This window comes from Engraulis encrasicolus, chromosome 15 (genome assembly GCF_034702125.1).
Source record: "Engraulis encrasicolus isolate BLACKSEA-1 chromosome 15, IST_EnEncr_1.0, whole genome shotgun sequence".
NCBI classification, from domain to species: Eukaryota; Metazoa; Chordata; class Actinopteri; order Clupeiformes; family Engraulidae; genus Engraulis; species Engraulis encrasicolus.
This window is the reverse complement of record NC_085871.1, coordinates 28,605,212-28,623,926: the sequence shown is the minus strand read 5'-3', so window position 1 is coordinate 28,623,926 and position 18,715 is coordinate 28,605,212. Positions and strand designations below refer to the sequence as shown.

Here is an 18,715-nt window from a genome sequence, read left to right as displayed (position 1 = left end):
ACTTTATGAGAGTATCATCAGTGTGTTAACATTTTATTGACTGCAAATTACAAATTGCAAGTATATGAAAGTTGTTTTCTGTTGTTTTTATTTTTTGGATGGAAGATCGTGATAAAAAATCGATATCGTGATTTCATGTAAAAAAATCGTGATACAACATTTTTGCCATATCGCCCACCCCTATGCTATCTCAGTTTCAAGGCATGACTCAAGCAATTGAGAAAAAACTGTAAATTGGGTCTTGTGGTGGCTATTGGCATTTTTAATTGTATTTTGATAAATGGCTTTCTGCGCACATCTTTCACCATGCGCAGGTGCAATTGCGCTTGGGTGTTCCCTTCTCCTGCATTCCAAACAGTGTTAGGCCTACTTTAACAATAATAATAATAATAATAATAATAATAATAATAATAATAACACATGGTTTCTTTCATTCATTTCACTGATGTTTTAGTTTTGCTTAAATTACATCAACCTACAAAATGTAGTCATTTACGTGACGGTGAAATCTTAAGGAACTTTCTTTAGAATGGTTCTCTGTTTTCACTTCTAAAATTAGACATCCACATTTAGTCTGGTTTATCAGGCTATAGGCCGGTGCCTTTTTTTTCTTTCTATCGCTGCAGCCAAATGCACAGTTCTGCATTCCTACACAGGATTCACTGTTATGAGACGCTGAGCGTTATGACACATGTTTTGGATTGAGTGTATGACACGTGTCACGAGTAGTATCTCCAAGATGGCGACGCTTTGGCTTCAAATATACGCGCGTCGGAACAATAGGATGCGCGGTCGATATTTAGCGAGCGCAAGTCACGCCCCTCCATGGGAATCAAGATGAAGACAGAAGAAAAAAACAGGGCTCTCCTTTGACTCCCATTCGTTGTTTTGTATGGGACTTGTGTCCTTAAATAGGAGGGGAATTGGCTCTGTATATTTGGGGGAAAGCAAGTGAGGCGTTTACAGAGGGAAAACATTACGGTTCCAAACTATGATTTAAATGCGTATCAGCAAGAAAGGTAAAAATCATTAGCCTACTCTCACCGCAAGCAAATAAACAAAAATGAAAACAACAGCATGTGAGGGTATTCTACAGAACAGTTTGGAAAGTAGTTCGGAGAGGACGAGAGAGTATGACGAGATCACCTCTTTCCTTGGCTCTTGGGGTCCGTTTCAGTGTCTAATTTTCTTCTCGCTGGCGTTCAGCATCCTGCCTAATGGCTTGGTTGGTGTGTACATTGTGTTTGTGGGGGACACACCGCCCCACGAGTGCCTGATACCCCCGGACAGTAACATCAGCGATGGCTGGAGGAACGTGAGCATCCCCCTGGAAGAGGTGAACGGAGTGCTGAGACGGAGCTCCTGCAGCAGGTACAAGCTGGACGCGCTTAGGAACTTCTCCTTGCTCGACCTAGACCCTCATGTGGACGTGAACCTCAGTGAGGTCCCACTGGAGAGATGCCTGCATGGATGGAAGTACAGCAAAGAGATCTATCAGTCCACCATCGTCACCGAGGTGAGCGTAATGTAAACACGCGCGCGCGCTAGGCAATAGGCTACTGTATCCTATACAGCGTTCTCAATATTCTTCACAAAAATAAAATCATATAAGAATGCAAGATGAAATTCAAGAGACAGATTGTCATTGTCAGAAAAATCTACAAAATTATGGAACACTGGACAGTCGATTTTCAGTTTGAAGCGATGGAAGACATCGTCTGAAAAAAATGCAATAGCTCTCCACCCCTCTGTGATTTTGGTCTGATATTTTTTGTGGAAGTCCATTACTGATTTCCTTAAAGTTTTGATGTTCAGGACCAAAGTCAAAGTCAGTTTTATTTCTGCATGCGTCACATGCAAAGGATTGAAATTGTGTTTCTCCCTCTGCCATGCATTGACAGAGACGGGAGAAACATTTTACTGCAAGACAGGATGTGTAGGCTATGCATATGTAACAATATCTGTAACAAATGATAATAACCTTAATTGTAACATTTATGAATAACAGGCCTTTTAAAAAGGGTTATTAACACGTCATTAATACATTTTAATGAACTAATTAGGCTATAAACCATTTAAAGTGCAAATGAGAAAGAAAAACACTTCATTTTCACAGCGGAATGAGAATCTGCTGCATGAGTTTGGTGGGTTTTTTTGTGAGGGTACATCGGTCTTTATCTAGTGCATGGATTCTTTTTGCTCTTTGGAGAACAGACTTCCAGGACTGCAGCTGTGAGTGTCGTCTGTATAGGCTACTTATTTAGGCCTACAATAATTTGTAAATGTTTTGTATTATTAGCTAATTATTTACAAATTATTTCTAAAGCTTTTAGGGACTGTTATTCTTAAAGGGGCACTGTGTAGGCTATGGGCTGGGACTTGATTAAAATAAAAAAAGAATCTATAGGCGTTGAAATTAATTAATCAAATTAATCGCATTTTAAGTAGGGTAGACTGAGTACAGTTGGGTACACTTTTATTTTTGTCCCCTTCCACGCAGAAATTAGACTATTAAAAGGTCCTAAAAAGAAAGTTGTTTTGGACAGAACATATTTTCAGGATGTTGGCAAATATATAATCAAGGAATTATATCTCTGGGATGTTTAATGTTTATGTAATTAATCAAACAAAAAAGGTGCACTTTTGTCCAAACTGTACCCTAGCTAAAAAACGGTGGGGTACAGTTGAGACATAGTAGAGTACAGTTGAGACACCATTCTAATCAATGGGAGGTAATAGCCATGGGAGCTAATAGCATGGCTGATAGCAAAATACTGTACTCAACTGTACCCGTTAGCATCTTTACATTGGTTTTACATAGTGAAATTAGCATTACAGGCTAGCGTCTAAACTGTCCCCTTCTGGCCAGATCACACATTGATAAAGATTTTAAAATGGTGTTAACTGTTATGATGTCAGGAAATATGTCTGCTTTTAGAGCACATTTCATGGCTTGCAATCATGTAACTTATATCAAGAGGATAACTACTGGTCATTAGATATTCATTGTTGAAGGACCCTGGTGAAGTAAATCTGACCTGTCGAAAACAGCATTTTCCCAATATCTTTGGATCTGTGTTATGGGCTGGTTTCAAATTTTCCAAGATCTAAGAGGATATTGATGCCCATGTCCACAGCAAAAATTAGATCAGAGTTGCGTTGTTACCCAGAGATATTTTGTTTGTCTCAACTGTAACCTGTACTCAACTGTACTCAGTCTACCCTAAGGGTTAACGTTCGGCGAGAAGGTCGCTACCGTGGAATAGCAGCACGACAGAGAGAATCTTTAGACCCCGACGCGGAGCGGAGGGGTCTTGTTCTCTCTGAAGTGCTGCTATTCCACAAAGCGACCGACTCGCCGAAAGTTAACCCGCTTATTATATGGATATACTTAAATGATTCACACATGGCGGGGACATTTCTTTAGACCTATTTAATGTTAAGATTGTTGCTGCGCAAAACAAAACAGTGCCGTTGTGGAACACCGCTAGGCAACAGCTAGGTAGCCAGGACAACAGGTGTTGTCTATCACAGCAGCTGATTAGAGTGACAAAAGACCGGACCCCCTGCGGAGTGATATGAAACATTCGCTTTAGCCACTGACTTGTATACAAGCCAGTGGCTTTAGCAGTGAACGTCTTGCCATTGACAGCGGTAGCCAGGACAACGGGTGCTGTTTATCACAGCAGCTGATTAGAGTCTTGTTGAAAAGTCGCTTTAGCAGTGAAAAGTCTTGTTGCCATTGACAGCGGTCTGTTATAGACCAACCCGTCCGTTATCGAAAAATAACAGACGTCCGAACGTTGGGGAGCCCCGTTGAAATGAATGGAGCATTCGACAGATGACGTCACAACCATATAATAATCGCATTTAAATATCTGACTTGAGAACAGTGAAAACATTTTTTTCACATGGATTTTGAATAATTATAACGAATAAGCGTAATCTAAAAACATTATTCATTTTTAAAAGAAGACAGAATTCTTCTCAATCTCAGCAGGCTGTTCACCATCAGGCGTAATACTGCCCTCCACTGGTCTAATCCAGAACTATGTAGCTATATTATACTGCGATTATTTTTTTTAATTGCATTCATTAATTTATCGAATCGCGTGATTAATTAATCGAAATGAATGCATTAACGTCCCAGCCCTAGTAGGCAAATATTTTTAGTAGTTCATTTCCAGAATTCATGCTGCCCATTCACAAATGTTTTTCATGAATACTTACCACCACCATCACATTCTAAGTGACTTGAAAAATTGCATTTTTCATACATGAAAATGTAGATCTTCTCAGGTCCACCATATTGAATGTCCAAAAATAGACATTTTAGATGCAAACTGACCTTTGGTCATATAGTAAATATTAGATTACTTAGTTTACTTTGCCTAGTAAATATTCATGAAAAGAACAAATTTGTCAATGGGCAGCACAGTTGCAATGAGCAGCATACTGTATTTGCAATACCTACTCTGGCCACCATCCTACACAGTGCACCTGAAGTGTAACCGTCAATAATTAGGATCAGGTCTCTTCAGAAGCACAACAAGTATTTGGATTAGTGCAGTGCAGTATGGTTTCAACTAAGGGTCAGGTGTCATCGACAACTGTCAAAGCAGCAAATACTATATTTCATCACCCCAGCCGTTCATATGGCATGTATACGGACTGTACTGCATATAACAATACAAATCAAACATTATACTACAGTAGTTTACAGTGCAGACTCCTTATTGTGCGGGGGGTTCAGTGTAAATTCACTTTAGTTCAGTTCAGTTCAGTCCACTTTATTCGTAACCGTAAACTGGGTTTGCAGTTCAAGAGAGAGATAGATGTCCTTACATAAGTTACAGACATATGACACATGTAAAATGGAAGCTAAAGCATAGAGAGTAAATAGGGACAATGCTGACATACAACACACACACACACACACACACACACACACACACACACACACACACACACACACACACACACACACACACACACACACACACACACACACACAAAGGTTAAACGGGGTGGGGAGTATGACTTTGCAATTAGCAGTTAGGCTACCGAACATGATCTGACTGAGTTGTTTGCTTGCAAAGAGAGCCTCAGATTCAGCTTCTGAGGCGGGGGGCTTGGGGCCAGTGGTGGGGGCGGGGTGTTCCTGGAGAAATGGTGGGTGGGACTGTGGTGGTTAATGGTATAGAGGGGGGGAGAGAGAGTTCAGCATCCTGAGGGCCGGATGTACAGTGGAAAGAAGCTGTTATTGCTAGCTGTCACACCACAACGCCAGATGTTGCACCTCGCTCTCATAATGAGAATGTTGGTGTCATCGACGAACACACACAGCAGATGAAATGGGATTACATTTTAAAATGAAAAATAAATAAAAGGATAAAGTATAGAGAACATGAAAATTAAGAGGTTTTTAATCATTTCAAAGTTAAAATCATTAAATGAAAGCTGAGGTTGTGGTGGTGCATTATGCCAACACACTGTAGGCTAACATAAATGGGCTTCCATCACACCCATGCGGACAGATAGATAGATAGCTTTTATTGTCCCCAAGGGCAAATTCATTCTCACCACTGGGGTGTCGTCACAGCAGAGCATACGCCTAGAACAGACCCAGTGTACATCATATAACATGGGGAGAGGTGAGGGGAAAAAAGGTAACACTTTATTTTAGGGATACATCTATTTGCACTAATACATACAATGTTAATGTCTGCATAAGTACCTTGTAAGGCATGTACTAGGCAAATGCTAAGGCCTACTAGGTCCTTACTGAGGTTAAATTGGTAATAAATCCCTTATATTATTGTGCATGAACAAGACATTTGCGAATACATGCCTAACAGATGTTTGATTTTGCTTTGTACATGCCTTACAAGTTACTTATACAGGAATAGATGTATCCCTAAAATAAAATGTTACCAAATATTATGCTTCTGCATTATATTATAAAGTTGAGGCATATGTCAAAAAACAAAAAACAAAAAAAAACAGGCAAACCCTACCCCATCTCTGTCTCTGTCACCATCTTCTCTGCCCTGTCAAATAAAGGCAAGTCGGGTCAAAGTGTGGGTGGTGCATGTGTATTGTATACAGTATGTGTTTCTGTTAAGGCATCACAGCGGCTTTATGCTTGAACCTGCAGTGGGACCTGGTGTGCGAGAATGAGCAAAAGGAACCTCTGACCACCTCTATCTACTTCCTGGGTGTGTTGTTTGGCACGTTCATCTCTGGGCAGCTCTCTGACAGGTCTGTTTGTCACACTTCACCACTGTTTATGTACCACTGTGTGCACCACACATCTTCACATTTTGCACCACTCAGAGAAGCAAAAGGGGAATGACAAAGGGGTCAGTTGAAGAAGGTACAGAATGCGTGCACATCAGTGGCACAGGTGCTGGACAAAATAAAGTAACTGAAGTAAATGATAGAAGTCCGCAACACTGTTAATGCTCCCAGTTGTTTTATTTGCACAACGTTTCGGACCTTCGTCCTTTTTCAAGTGCAACAAAAGGGGTCAGTTGTCCAGGTCCCAGAACTGGGTCCCCATTACATTGTATGTATAACTTTCGGGTTCCAGAAAACACAAGAATGAGGTGTTGCTATTCTTGTGCGAGCACATACGCTAGGTGGACACTAGGGGAATGGTAGTGGACTTGAGGGAGAAAGAAAGACTTGTTACTTCGACTTTATTGTATCATTAACAAGGCATAGGGTCTACTGTATGTCAGAAGTGCTTTGCAGGCATAAGAAATACACATCCATAAACTAGAATACATACATTCCATACATTTTGATAAAACATAGCAATTCGTTAATGTCAAGTGGCAGAGGCTTGATACTTGATGCTTGATATTCCAAACAGTCTTTGTAATTCCAGAGGTCGCTGGTGGTAGGTTAGCACAAGTGAGCGGTTGGGTTCAGATGACTTTGTCCCGGGCCCGAACCAAAGCTGTCAGCGGCCCTGCGCCATTGCACTGCACAGCAAAGCTGTTGCAGCACATCACTGCACATTCCACCACGTTATACAGCATCTTTGCTACACCGCACTCTGCCAGAGCACTGCATGCAATAGCGTAGCTAGCACACCGCAGCTGCATACCATTACCATTGTGCAGCAGGGGGTTAGCGCACCCGCAGTCTCGCCCCACATTCCACATGCACGACAGTCTACTACTACGCATTCCATCTCTGGTCGCCTCAGTTACGATGCAAATGAATGGGTAGTTTGTGGTACTTGTGTTGTGTTTCTTGTGCTCTAGATTAGTGGCGTTTTTTGTTTTTGTTTGTTTGTTCGTTTTTTGGATGATTGATTATCAGGATAACAACATAACAAAACCAGTGTGCGCAACTTGGTTTTGGCTCCATACAGTGTGTTGAACTATTCCCTATTCACACTGTGCTTGAAATGAAACGATGCACTTGGGAGAAGCTCGCGCCAAAAACACATTCCCTCCATATGTGCGCTCCTCAGAGCTATATGTTCAAGTTTATCCACAGATGAAATCATGCAGTTAGTGGCATACACTATGTGAAAAACAACATGGTGACAATTGTGCATGAGTAGACCATTGCATGCCTTCAACACTTGAAATTATGTGGTATAGCCTACATATTCAGGACCGGACTAAGATAGCATTGGCCCCCTAGGCTATAGGTTGCTGTGGGGCCCCCTGGAAGGCACATTTCTCAACAAAATTACATAGACAGTGTCATAAGCTAGGGAAAGGATTACTAACAAGATTTAAAACAATTCTCGTCAGGAGGGGGCCCCTAGGCTGCAGCCATATCTAGCCTGTTCATTAATCCGGCCCTGTGTATATTTCATTATTACATTACATTACATTTGGCAGCAGACCCAATCCAAAGCGAGGACCCAATCTTACAATCGAGGACATTATAACACTTAGCATATAGCCTATAATGGACATGTAAACATATTGACATGAGTGGTGAACCCAACTAATGATTCTCTGTGCAATACTTTTTGATTGACGTGCCTCCAGAAACAACAACTGCCGTTTTAATTGAATAAAGTTGATTTTTTTTTAAGAGCTTACTCCTAATTATGCAGATCTACCTTCTTTAACTCTGTAAGCATGTTCACATGAGTGGTGAACACAATAAAGGATTCTCCGTGCAATACTTTTTGATTGATGTGGCAAGCCTACGTAGTGGTGGTAGTTTACGGTGGCATGAGTAGGCTATGCTATTATTGTCTGGACCTGCTCATGCCTGTAATACAGGGATGGGGAACCTCTGTCTCGAGGGCCGTTTACAGCCTTTGAAGCCATCTTATTCGGCCCCAGATACAATTTTAATGTTATGCAGTTTCACATGAAATATGACTTGTTTTGTAAAGAAATTGTAGAAATTACATTTGCAATACAATTAAGTTATACTGTAGTGAAGGCGGGGTCCGTTGTAAAGGTGGCCACCTTCAATATAGGCCTAAAGTGCAGGGGGAAATCCTGGTTTGTGTTCATAGCACAGCCCTTGGAGGACTTCATAAAATTTGAAGCGGCCCTCGAATGAAAATGGTTCCCTGCCCCTGCTGTAGTAGGTTAGATGCAGATGTAACACTTTGTGCTGCTGTGCTGGGCTGATGTGCTATGTAATTATGTTTAATGGGTATTTTCATTGGTGTGTGTGTGTGTGTGTGTGTGTGTGTGTGTGTGTGTGTGTGTGTGTGTGTGTGTGTGTGTGTGTGTGTGTGTGACTGTGTGTGTGTGTGTGTGTGTGTGTTGTAAAGGTATGGAAGGCGGCCTGTGATGCTTGGCACCATGGCTATCCAGACACTGACCATCTTCATCCAGATCTTCTCTCCTAACTGGGAGTTCTTCACCGCCATCTTCTTCTTCATTGGAGCCAGTGGATTCTCCAACTACGTTGTTGCCTATGTGCTTGGTATGACTGAGAGTTCAGTGGCAGCAAATAAGCTGGGTTGCATGTAATAGTGTATTACAGTATTCAAATTCATGGGTTTTAGCTATTTTATCTGTTATTTTTTATTTTATTTTTTTACCTTCCTGTTTTGTTCTAGCCTTTTTTATCTTGTTTTTATCTGCCTGTCTTTTTTAACTGCACGCCTTGTACGGCTATTGTCAATACGCTTTTTGTCTTCTCTCTTTTTTGCATGGTTTTACCTCTTTGTAAAGCACATTGAATTGCTTCCATGTATGGAATGCCTTGCCTTGCCTAAAATGACCCCTTTGGGTGTGCTGTGTAGCAGTGTCTATCAGTGGATTATTTTATTTGGTCTGTCAAAAAGTGTATGTGCTTGTCCTGATCTTTTCTATTGTATACTGTGGAAGTTCCACAAAGAACCATCTGGTACACTGTGGAGGAAAATATATCTGAGGAACCCTTCAAAGTCTAAAGAACTTGAAAGTTCTAGGAAGAACACAAAGGTTCCTCATATAACTGAAATTGAATGTTCTTCAAACAACCTTTTGGTTCTTGGGTTCTCTGAGGAACAATGTGGGATTCCTACAAGAACTAATGTCATCTAGAGGTTCCTCAGAGAACTTTTAAGTTCCACTAGGAACTTTCAGGGATTTCCCCGCAGTGGCAAACAGCAGGTTCTTGAGGGAACTTTTCATTAATGAAGAGCTTCGTTGCAAAATGACATATATCCATTTTGGAAAATCTTGGGAATTCAACATTTTTGTATCAGGCATTGCATTGCAAAAATGCATTTTTATATAGGTTTAAAAACCACTCAAAATATTTGAATGGCAAGAATTCACACATGGTAGATGACAGGACGTCTGAACAGTCATTTCCATTAATAAAATGCAAAAGCCAAAAAATGGTAATTACGTCATCTTGCAACGAAACTTGCAAAAGAAAATGTCTATTCTGTGCTGTATACATGGTTGTGTCTTTGTGCTGTGTTGTGTGAGACAGGCTCTGAGATGCTGAGCCCATCTACTCGAGTGATGTTCTGCTCCCTGGGTGTGTTCATGGCCTCCAATGTGGGCCAGGTGCTGTTGCCTCTGTTCGCCTACTTCCTCAGGGACTGGAGGCTCCTGGTCATCCCCATGGCCGCCTCTGGATTACTCTATATCCCCCTCTGGTGGTAAGGTGGTACATACATGCACGGGTGCATGTGCACGCACGCACGCACACATACACGCAAGCAGGGACAGTTTCGGTGGGCCTAGGACAAAAGTCATCCGAAAGGACCCAGTGCAACTGTCCGCTTTGTCCACCCCTGTCGACTGCCCTTCACGCACACACACACGTACACGCACACACACACCTCATTGTACTGTGTATAATGGCAAATAAAGAGTTTCTATTCTATTTCTATTCTGCTGTAATAATCTCCCCCATTGACCCTCATGTGCCTCACACATTTGACCCCCCCACTCCAGGCTGGTCCCAGAGTCTCCACGCTGGCTCCTGTCCCAGGGAAGGGTGGAGGAGGCCGAGGCCATACTGAGGAAAGCAGCCAGGATGAACAAGGTGGCCGTGCCAGAAGTCATCTTCACGCCCACTGAGGTAAGCTGCGTCAGTGAAGCGCGCACGTCCTCAAGTGTAAGTCCAGGATGCGAGTTTGGATAATGGAATGTAAACATTCTGTCTCCCAGATCATTTCTGCGACTTTTACGCAATACTGATCAGTGGCCCATCTTGCATTGTGTCTCCCAGATCATGGAGGCCAAGGCGAAGCAGGAGAAGAAGCACAGCATGCTGGACATCCTGAGGAACGGCAACGCTATGGCCCTCATCATCATCTGCTCCATACTCTGGTCTGTCATGTTTGCTTCCAATATACTCTCTAGTCCCCTTGGCTATCAAGCCAAGCAGGTATCAGCTAGCCTTGAGGCTAGTTTTTCCATTTCCATTTGCAGTGGTGATTCATTTGTGCAAGACGATCTAATCCCTTAATGTCGAAAATGTTGTAGAGGGTTATCTTTAGTTATTTTCATGTCAGGGTTGTCTTCAACTGATAGCTGTACCAGCAATTTCCCATTTCTATTTAACCGAATCACACCGCACTCTCGATTAAAAGGTGCCAGACACAAACAAAAACTGCAAAATAGAAAGAAAAATGTCTGCACACTTAAATCCTTGTTGTGTTCTTTTTAATCAGCCAAGCTTTTGGCTGAGGAAGGTCAGCAGACTGAAAGCTTGGCTGATTAAAAAGAACACAACAAGGATTTAAGTGTGCAGACATTTTTTTAATCTATTTTGCACAACTTTTCCCATTTGAAATCTAACTGAAAATCTTACTAGCAAGCCTGCTCATCAGCATGGTGAGCTTCACGTTTTCAACCCTCTAGTGATGACTTTGTGGTTCAACACAGGCTTGAGGTAGATTAAAATGTCTGCAGATGACTGCTGTGTTAATGTTTTGTTATGCTCTGAGCCCACACTCTTGGTTATACGTCAAAGACCAATAATAATTTAGCCTTTTTACAATATATGTACGTATACGAGCACACAGTATTTAAGACTGCCAATCACTACGACACAAGAAATGAAGATGAAACATAGTAGGCCTATGTTATGTTAAAAGACTAACGATTAACATAATCGTTAGTTAACATAACATTACCAGTTAGCGCTCTGCTAGAAGCTGTTGTACTGTTGCTCACCATTGGTCGGCCAAATAGATAACTATTCCCCTGCATGTTCACAGGATGGTCATAACCTTGGCTTACTTTGCACTGCTGTTGAACACCACCAACCTGAATGGCAACCGTTATTTTAACTTCTTCCTGTCTGCCGTTGTGGGGATCCCCGCTTACACAGTGGCCATGCTGTTACTGAGATCCTGCTCGCGCCGTTTCTGCCAGTCCTCCACTCTCATTCTGGGCGGTGGCATCATCCTCTTCATCCAGCTCGTACCCAGAGGTGAGTGCAGGGAGGAAACGGTCCTTGTAAGTACACCATTATTTTGCTGCACTATCCTATCCGCACATGCACACCACCCAAGGCTGCACGATCCGGATTCGTGGAGCAATGTCGCCCTTCGTTTCGCTAAAAGCTGATCTGTTAGTGTTGTTTCGCTAAAAGCCAGTCTGTAAGATTTGTTTTATTCAGGTAGCCGAGGCTACATCAAGTGAAAAGAAATCCCGCACACTGTCCATTCCACCAACAAACTTTAATACAACGTTTCGGTCATCCGACCTTCTTCAGGTAAAGTTACAGGTAACTTTACCTGAAGAAGGTCGGATGACCGAAACGTTGTATTAAAGTTTGTTGGTGGAATGGACAGTGTGCAGGATTTCTTTTCACTTGACTGACAACCCGGCTGGGATAACATCCTACGCACCTGCCCAACTACAGAGGTGTGCAAAAGCGTCTTTATTGAACTGAGCCGAGGCTACATGGCATTTTTCGTGGTGTATACACCACATAATGTTACAAATGTGGGAAATACTCATGGGAATACATGGGAAATGGTGCCGGTCACTGTGGCAAGGAAAATTTGCATTTTCTAAGTTAGCCTAAAGATTAACGAGACACTGATGTGGCCGTCTGTCAAAGATGGCAGAGGCCTATTGATCAGACATGAAGTGCGTTTTGTCAGCGTCTTGACAAATAGTTTACAATTCACAATAAAGATGGAATTAATCAAAGATAGACTTTCAGGGTCCTTACAGGTAGCGAAACGAAGGACGACAATGCTCCACGTCCGGATCGTGCAGCCTTGGGTGGTGCGCATGTGCAGATAGGATAGTGCAGCAAAATAATGGTGTACATACAGTCCTCTGCACACCGGCACTGTAACACATTGCAAGACAGTTAAGCGCACAACTCAACTTGAGACTTTGATTTATGAGTTGACACAAATAGGAGCCTCAAGTTGAGTTAACTTACTAACTTAAAGGGGAATTCTGGTCATTTTACAAACATCTGTTGTAGGCCAAGGAGAGTTGGCCAAAGGGAAAACTGTGAGAATTTTTCATGCGGGCTGCGCAAAGTTTGCCAATTGCGCTGATTTCCATGAAACAGGCGCTATTGGGCAAGAGTTTAACCTCTTCTGAAGCTCTTGACTTCACGTGTATCAAAATGCTTTTTAGCGAATTGGGCTGCTGTGTTGGCACATACAGTTGAACCCAATGGCTATTTTTTAGGACTGGAAATTGCAGTAGCAATTTATTTAGCATTTAGCCATATGGGCTCCATTTTCCATTCCATAACTTTTCCACTCTGTTTCCACTTTCCCGCATACGCCAACTAGTGGGCACCCAAGAGGAACTGCAAAGCTAACTGGCTACAATGGGAACCAATCAGAGTGAAGCTTCTCCTATATTCTATTTTTTCTGGTTAGCACAGACATGATGCATTAGCCACTTTCAGAACCAGCACACATATCTATGTCATAGGGGGGTGACGAGATCTTGCGAGATTAAAGTCAGCGAGATCTCGCGAGATTAAAGTCGGTGAGATTTGAGATCCAGAATTTTTACTTTGCAAAATCATTCATAATGAGTTTTAGGTAATATGTCCTTTTCAAATAGTGCATTTTAATTAATTTTCGGGTTTCGTGCGCTAGGTCAAAAAAAAAGTAATTGAGTTCATTTTTTCATGTTTGCCCACCCCTAAATAAAACATTAAAAGTGCATGTACAACTCTGTTAAATAAAAGTCTTGTCCACCCATATGATTTGGCATTCAGTTTTCTTAAAGGCTCGTCTCGTCTCGATCTTGTGAACCCAATCTCGTGTCTCGTCTCGTCTTTTGAGATGAGTGTCTCGTCACATCCCTACTACAGTATGTCATCTTCTGGTTCCACAGAAGTCCGCACAAACTGATCAACAAAGTCATACAATCCAGTAATCCAAAATGTTCTTTTTGTCCACCAAAAACGACCCTCAAGAACCGAACTGGACATTGCCATATTGGCAGGTGTACGTTTTCTAGTAAGTACCGTAAAGTGCTTTGTTTGATGGAGCTAGCTCTAGCCAAAGTAGTATTTACATTTTTTGAGTAGCCCCTTGTATAAAGGGATCATGCATTCTTTACTTTTCATTTCAACGTCACGCGCATCATCGCAAATCCAACCCAGCCTTTGAAACGGCCCAAATTGGATGTTCCTAATTAATGGGGTGTTGTTGGCTGTGTATGATGCTGGAAGTTTAGATGTGCTCTATCATTTCTAACCGATTGTTGCTCATAACTGTAATAAATTATCTGTTTTGTCATAAGTCATCTTGTTTTATGCAGATATGCCAGAATTAGCCGTTTGCCTGGAGATGGTGGGCAAGTTTGGCATCACGGCAGCCTTCTGTGTGGTTTACGCTGTGACAGCTGAACTCTTCCCCACTGTGGTACGCAACATGGCCATGGGAACATGCTCAATGTCCGCCCGGATCGGAGCCATCATCTCCCCCTTCATAATTTACCTAGGTACCAGCACTGCCGCACACACAGAATGCAAATGTGTAGGTGATTTATTTTCTTCCACTTTGCTATTGTGTGTAGTGGTGGGGAAATACTGCGCTAGCAGGCAGCTATACAGGAACGAGGCGCTGGTGTATACATGTCTGTGTAGCAATGTATTGTGTCTCATTTCTCCAGTATATAAGATTGGTGAACAACACAACGCAACATCTGTTACATAGGCCTATACTCTAACTGGACTTCTTATTTGACTTTGAAGACATTTCACTCCTGAATTAGCTAGAATCTTCACTTGAAATGTACTGTGTCAACATGAAACTTCATAAGACTTCACCTGGAGGCATATTGATGGTCTCTCTGCACATATTGTATGCCATATTTCTTTGTTTTCATCTTGTCATCATCTCTTCTCTCTCCTGCTTACTGTTTTCTCTCTCTGTCTCCACACCCCTCCTCCCAAACAGGAAATTATTACAAATACATTCCCTACATCCTGATTGGGAGTTCAGCTGTGCTGTCTGGCCTGCTCTGTTATGTGCTGCCTGAGACGTTTGAGAAAGTTCTTCCAGAGACCATCGCTGAGATGCAGACAGTCAGATGGTGAGTGATAGCTGTCAGTCAGTAAAAAGTACACCAGATGCACACTGTAGGGGTAATAGGGCGCCACCTTCAATTTCTCAGAGCCCAAGGGGGATTCCCGGGGACTTCTAGTATGTTATTTCTAAAGGTATTCTGAACATATTCTGACATTTTCAGCTTGTTACTAATTTGTTCCGGGTGAAACCCTAATACTCTTTCCCTATGACTATGTCATCATCTCTTTGAGTGACTGATAAACATTATGTTCTTGCTCCATTTCATTCAGGATTGGCCAGTGCAAGGAGAAGCATGGAGGCCAGCAGTGTGGCACACCAAGCCCAAGTGCAGACGTCTGCCCTTCAAAATACCCTGCAGTGCAGTCTACCTCTATTGCATGATGCTTTTGTACAAATGTTTATACTAAAGAATTGCCATTTGAATATATATTTTATTCAGCGTACTGTACATTTTAAGTATAAATACATTGAAAAGAGGAAAACTTGGTTTGGCTTCCTTTAACAAAGTCCATGCTTGATATTATACACTGGTTCAGGTCAACTTCATTAGTTACACATGCGCCTGCACTTGCCCACAAATAGCTAATCATGGAATGTCATATAATGATAACAAAATCATTTACCATTAGCAAAAACATATAAGAACAGGGCTTTCACGCCGGAAAATACATTGGCAGGGATGAAGTCCAGAGGCACTGCTCCATGTGCACCGCCGTAGTCGGAGACACTTGGTGGATTCCAGTATGTGGACTCCCGTCCTGGACCTGTGCTTGTGGTCTCACGTTTTGCTGACGCCCCGCCTCCATAGAGAAAACAATAAAGTCTCCCTGCCCTGCTGTCAGCCTAGCCGCATCAACTTTTTAGGGACCGTTCTTCATTCACCATCCCAATTGCAAATGAGAAAATGACATTAAAATTGCGCTTTTGCAAAATATTGTTCTGTCATCGGTGACGTCATCCCGAGGCCACAAGCCTGCAAGGGAGCAAGGGAGGTGTAAGTACAACCTTTAGATTCTGCACTATTCGCTCTGCACATAAGCGCCGTGCAAGGCTGCACTATCCGCTCAGCGCATGTGCGACACGATTCGTGGAGCAATGTCGCCCTTCATTTTGTTATTAATGTAGTATGTGGGAAATACTCGTAATATTATTATAATGGTGGTGTAATGAAAATACCTATAGTCATTTTCTTGTGTTTATTTAAGTTAAAGATTAACAGACACTGTCTGTGGTCGTCTGTCAAAGATAGCCGAGGCCTATTGATCAGCCATGAAGTGTGTTTTGTCGGCTACAATTCACAATAAAGATGGAATTAATCATAGACTTTCTGGGTAATTTAGTGTGTGCATCCAAAATCAGAACTTACCAGTAAATATAAAGACAAGACCTATTGCAATTACAGGCCCATTCTGTTTAGTAGTCCTCCAAAGCATAGTTGTGCAGCGGCAACCATTCATTTGAAGTATACTGCAAAGAGGAACTTCTTTATGTGTATTTATTCCACCGCAAAAAAAAATATGTGCCTGCTTTGGACTCGCTCTGGACACTTTGAATGAAATGCGAAACATAGCCTAGGCCTACCTTAAATAATAGGCCTACATGCTTAAGCTTAAACTCTGTGCTGTGGTGTCCTCCTGTGACATAGACAGAGTATGCCCACACCAGTGTTAATTTTGTCAGCTTTTTTTGATTTAGTCGTAGTCTTAGTCAAAATGACGAAAATCAATTTTAGTCTTAGTCATATTTTAGTCATTGCCTTCCCAATTTAGTCTTAGTCTTTGTCTAAATGACGAAAATCAATTTTAGTCTTAGTCAATTTTTAGTCATTTTAGTCATTTTTGTCAACACTGTACATAATAGAACTTCTCCACACACTGCTTCTCTTTTTAACATATATCATTGACTGTACAGAATAAACCTTCTCCGCGCACTGCTTCTCTTTTTAACATGCATCACACTGTGCAGAATGAAACTTCTTCACACACTGCTTCTCTTTTTCTCTATTGTATTTAACACCAGTGTTAATTTAGTCAGTTTTTTAAAATTTAGTCTTAGTCTTAGTCACAATGACGAAAATCCATTTTAGTTTTAGTCATATTTTAGTCATTGCCTTCCTAATTTAGTCTTAGTCTTAGTCTAAATGACGAAAATCAAAAAAGGGCTTTGACGAAATATTTTAGTCATAGTCATGGTTGACGAAATTAACACTGGCCCACACAAACAGAACAATATTGACTGGTAAGTTCTAATGTTGGCTGCACACACACTAAATTACCCAGAAAAGTCTATGGTTCGTAATATTACGAGTATATTTACATTTATAACATTACGTTGTGGTGTATTGATACACCACGGAAAATGCCAACTAGCCTAGGCTATTTGAATAAAACAAATCTTACAGATGGGCTTTTAGCAAAACAACACAGATCGGCTTTTAGCGAAACGAAGGGCGACAGTGCTCCATGAATCGTGTCGCACATGCACAGATCGGATAGTGCAGCCTTGCTTGCTGCGCATGTGCAGAGCGAATAGTGCAGAATCCAAAGGGTGTACTTACAGGAGGATGGCAGTCCGCATATTTGAATGCACCCACTATTCCATGGGCGCCGCCATTTTAGGCAGGGGTGGAAAGCAACTGATTACATTTACTCAAGGATTGCACTTGAGTAGCCTTTATGAGTGCTTTGTACTTTTTAGGTAGTTTTTAAAATTAATACTTTTACTTGTGCTTGAGTGCAATTGAGACCCAATTACTTTACTCAATGTTTGTATGTGCTGACATATTTAGGATTTAATAGGCAGAGGGCACCCATTCCCGAAAAGGGCTTAGGACAAAATGGGTTAAGTGAAGTAATTTTTACTTTTACTTGAGTAGAATTTGATATAGCTACTTTTACTTAAACAGGTTTGGGCAAAATAAAGTTAGCCTACTTGTACTTGAGAATAGTTTTTCTGTACTCTTTCCACCTCTGATAAGGGGACACATTTTAGGAACACATACATGTGAGTGACACATGCACAGACAGAAACGCTTTACAAGTCAAGTCAAGTTGGTTTTATTGTCATCAGTAAGAGTCGCACATCTTACTAGCCATTGTGATGTCATAATGTAAACCTATGACATAACGTTCCAAACCTAAGAACACTCTGCCAAAGCTCATACTATCATACTTGAGTGAGAGATATAGGCGCAAAAAGAGCCACTGACTGAGAAATAGGTTTGAATTGGATAACTAACGGCACATCTCATGTGAACTGGTAAGTTACGCTTCATTTTGTTGGCATCCAAAAAGATCACAGGGCACCAATGGTGAATGTACTATGCCAATCTTGATGTTTTCTGGTATATTCGAATCGCTCCATACAGTGCCACTCTGTAGGCAGAGGCCCGATCTGTGGGCACCAGGCCCTCATACCCTTCTCATGAAGTCTGCTTCTGACCATTTGAGCCAAAACATGCACATCGGCTGCCTACAAAGCTAATTTTTCAGGGCTCTGGCAGTGCTCTCCCTATGCTACCTAGCACAAGGAATGAGATAGTGATCCCGCTGCAGGCTAGTCAATCATCCTGGCCTCCTTAAGGGTTAGTGACATTTTTATATTGGAAAATGAGGAGAGGGTCACTATGTGCTAAGAATTGTATAGTACCAGGGCTGCCATAGGCATGAGCAGAGTATGCAGAGTGCTTAGGGCCTCAACCAACTTTGCCCCCAAAATTGGGGCCTCCTAAATTGAGATTGACTTAAA

At 41.8% G+C, this 18,715-nt stretch overlaps 1 protein-coding gene across 2 annotated transcripts; it reads left to right on the top strand.

Annotated features, from left to right (window-relative positions):
• Positions 1-873: 873 nt before the first annotated feature.
• LOC134463955 (solute carrier family 22 member 4-like) lies at positions 874-15,445 on the top strand. Of its 2 annotated transcripts, XM_063217338.1 has the most exons (10): positions 874-1,516; positions 6,158-6,261; positions 8,765-8,919; positions 9,922-10,093; positions 10,392-10,518; positions 10,669-10,769; positions 11,663-11,877; positions 14,196-14,378; positions 14,837-14,972; positions 15,238-15,445. In XM_063217338.1, the coding sequence occupies exons 1-10, from the start codon at positions 1,064-1,066 to the stop codon at positions 15,347-15,349; spliced, it is 1,758 nt and encodes a 585-aa protein (XP_063073408.1). In that variant the 5' UTR covers positions 874-1,063; the 3' UTR covers positions 15,350-15,445. The 2 variants fall into 2 exon arrangements, with proteins under 2 accessions (XP_063073408.1, XP_063073409.1); XM_063217339.1 differs by lacking the exon at positions 15,238-15,445 and having other exon boundaries at positions 14,196-14,413; positions 14,837-14,965.
• The last annotated feature ends 3,270 nt before the right edge of the window (positions 15,446-18,715 follow it).

Coding starts and splice junctions, on each gene's coding strand:
- LOC134463955 (XM_063217338.1), top strand. CDS start 1,064: ATGAAAACAACAGCATGTGAGGGTATTCTACAGAACAGTTTGGAAAGT. Junction 1,517..6,157: donor AGTCCACCATCGTCACCGAG/GTGAGCGTAATG, acceptor TTGAACCTGCAG/TGGGACCTGGTGTGCGAGAA. Junction 6,262..8,764: donor TCTGGGCAGCTCTCTGACAG/GTCTGTTTGTCA, acceptor TGTGTTGTAAAG/GTATGGAAGGCGGCCTGTGA.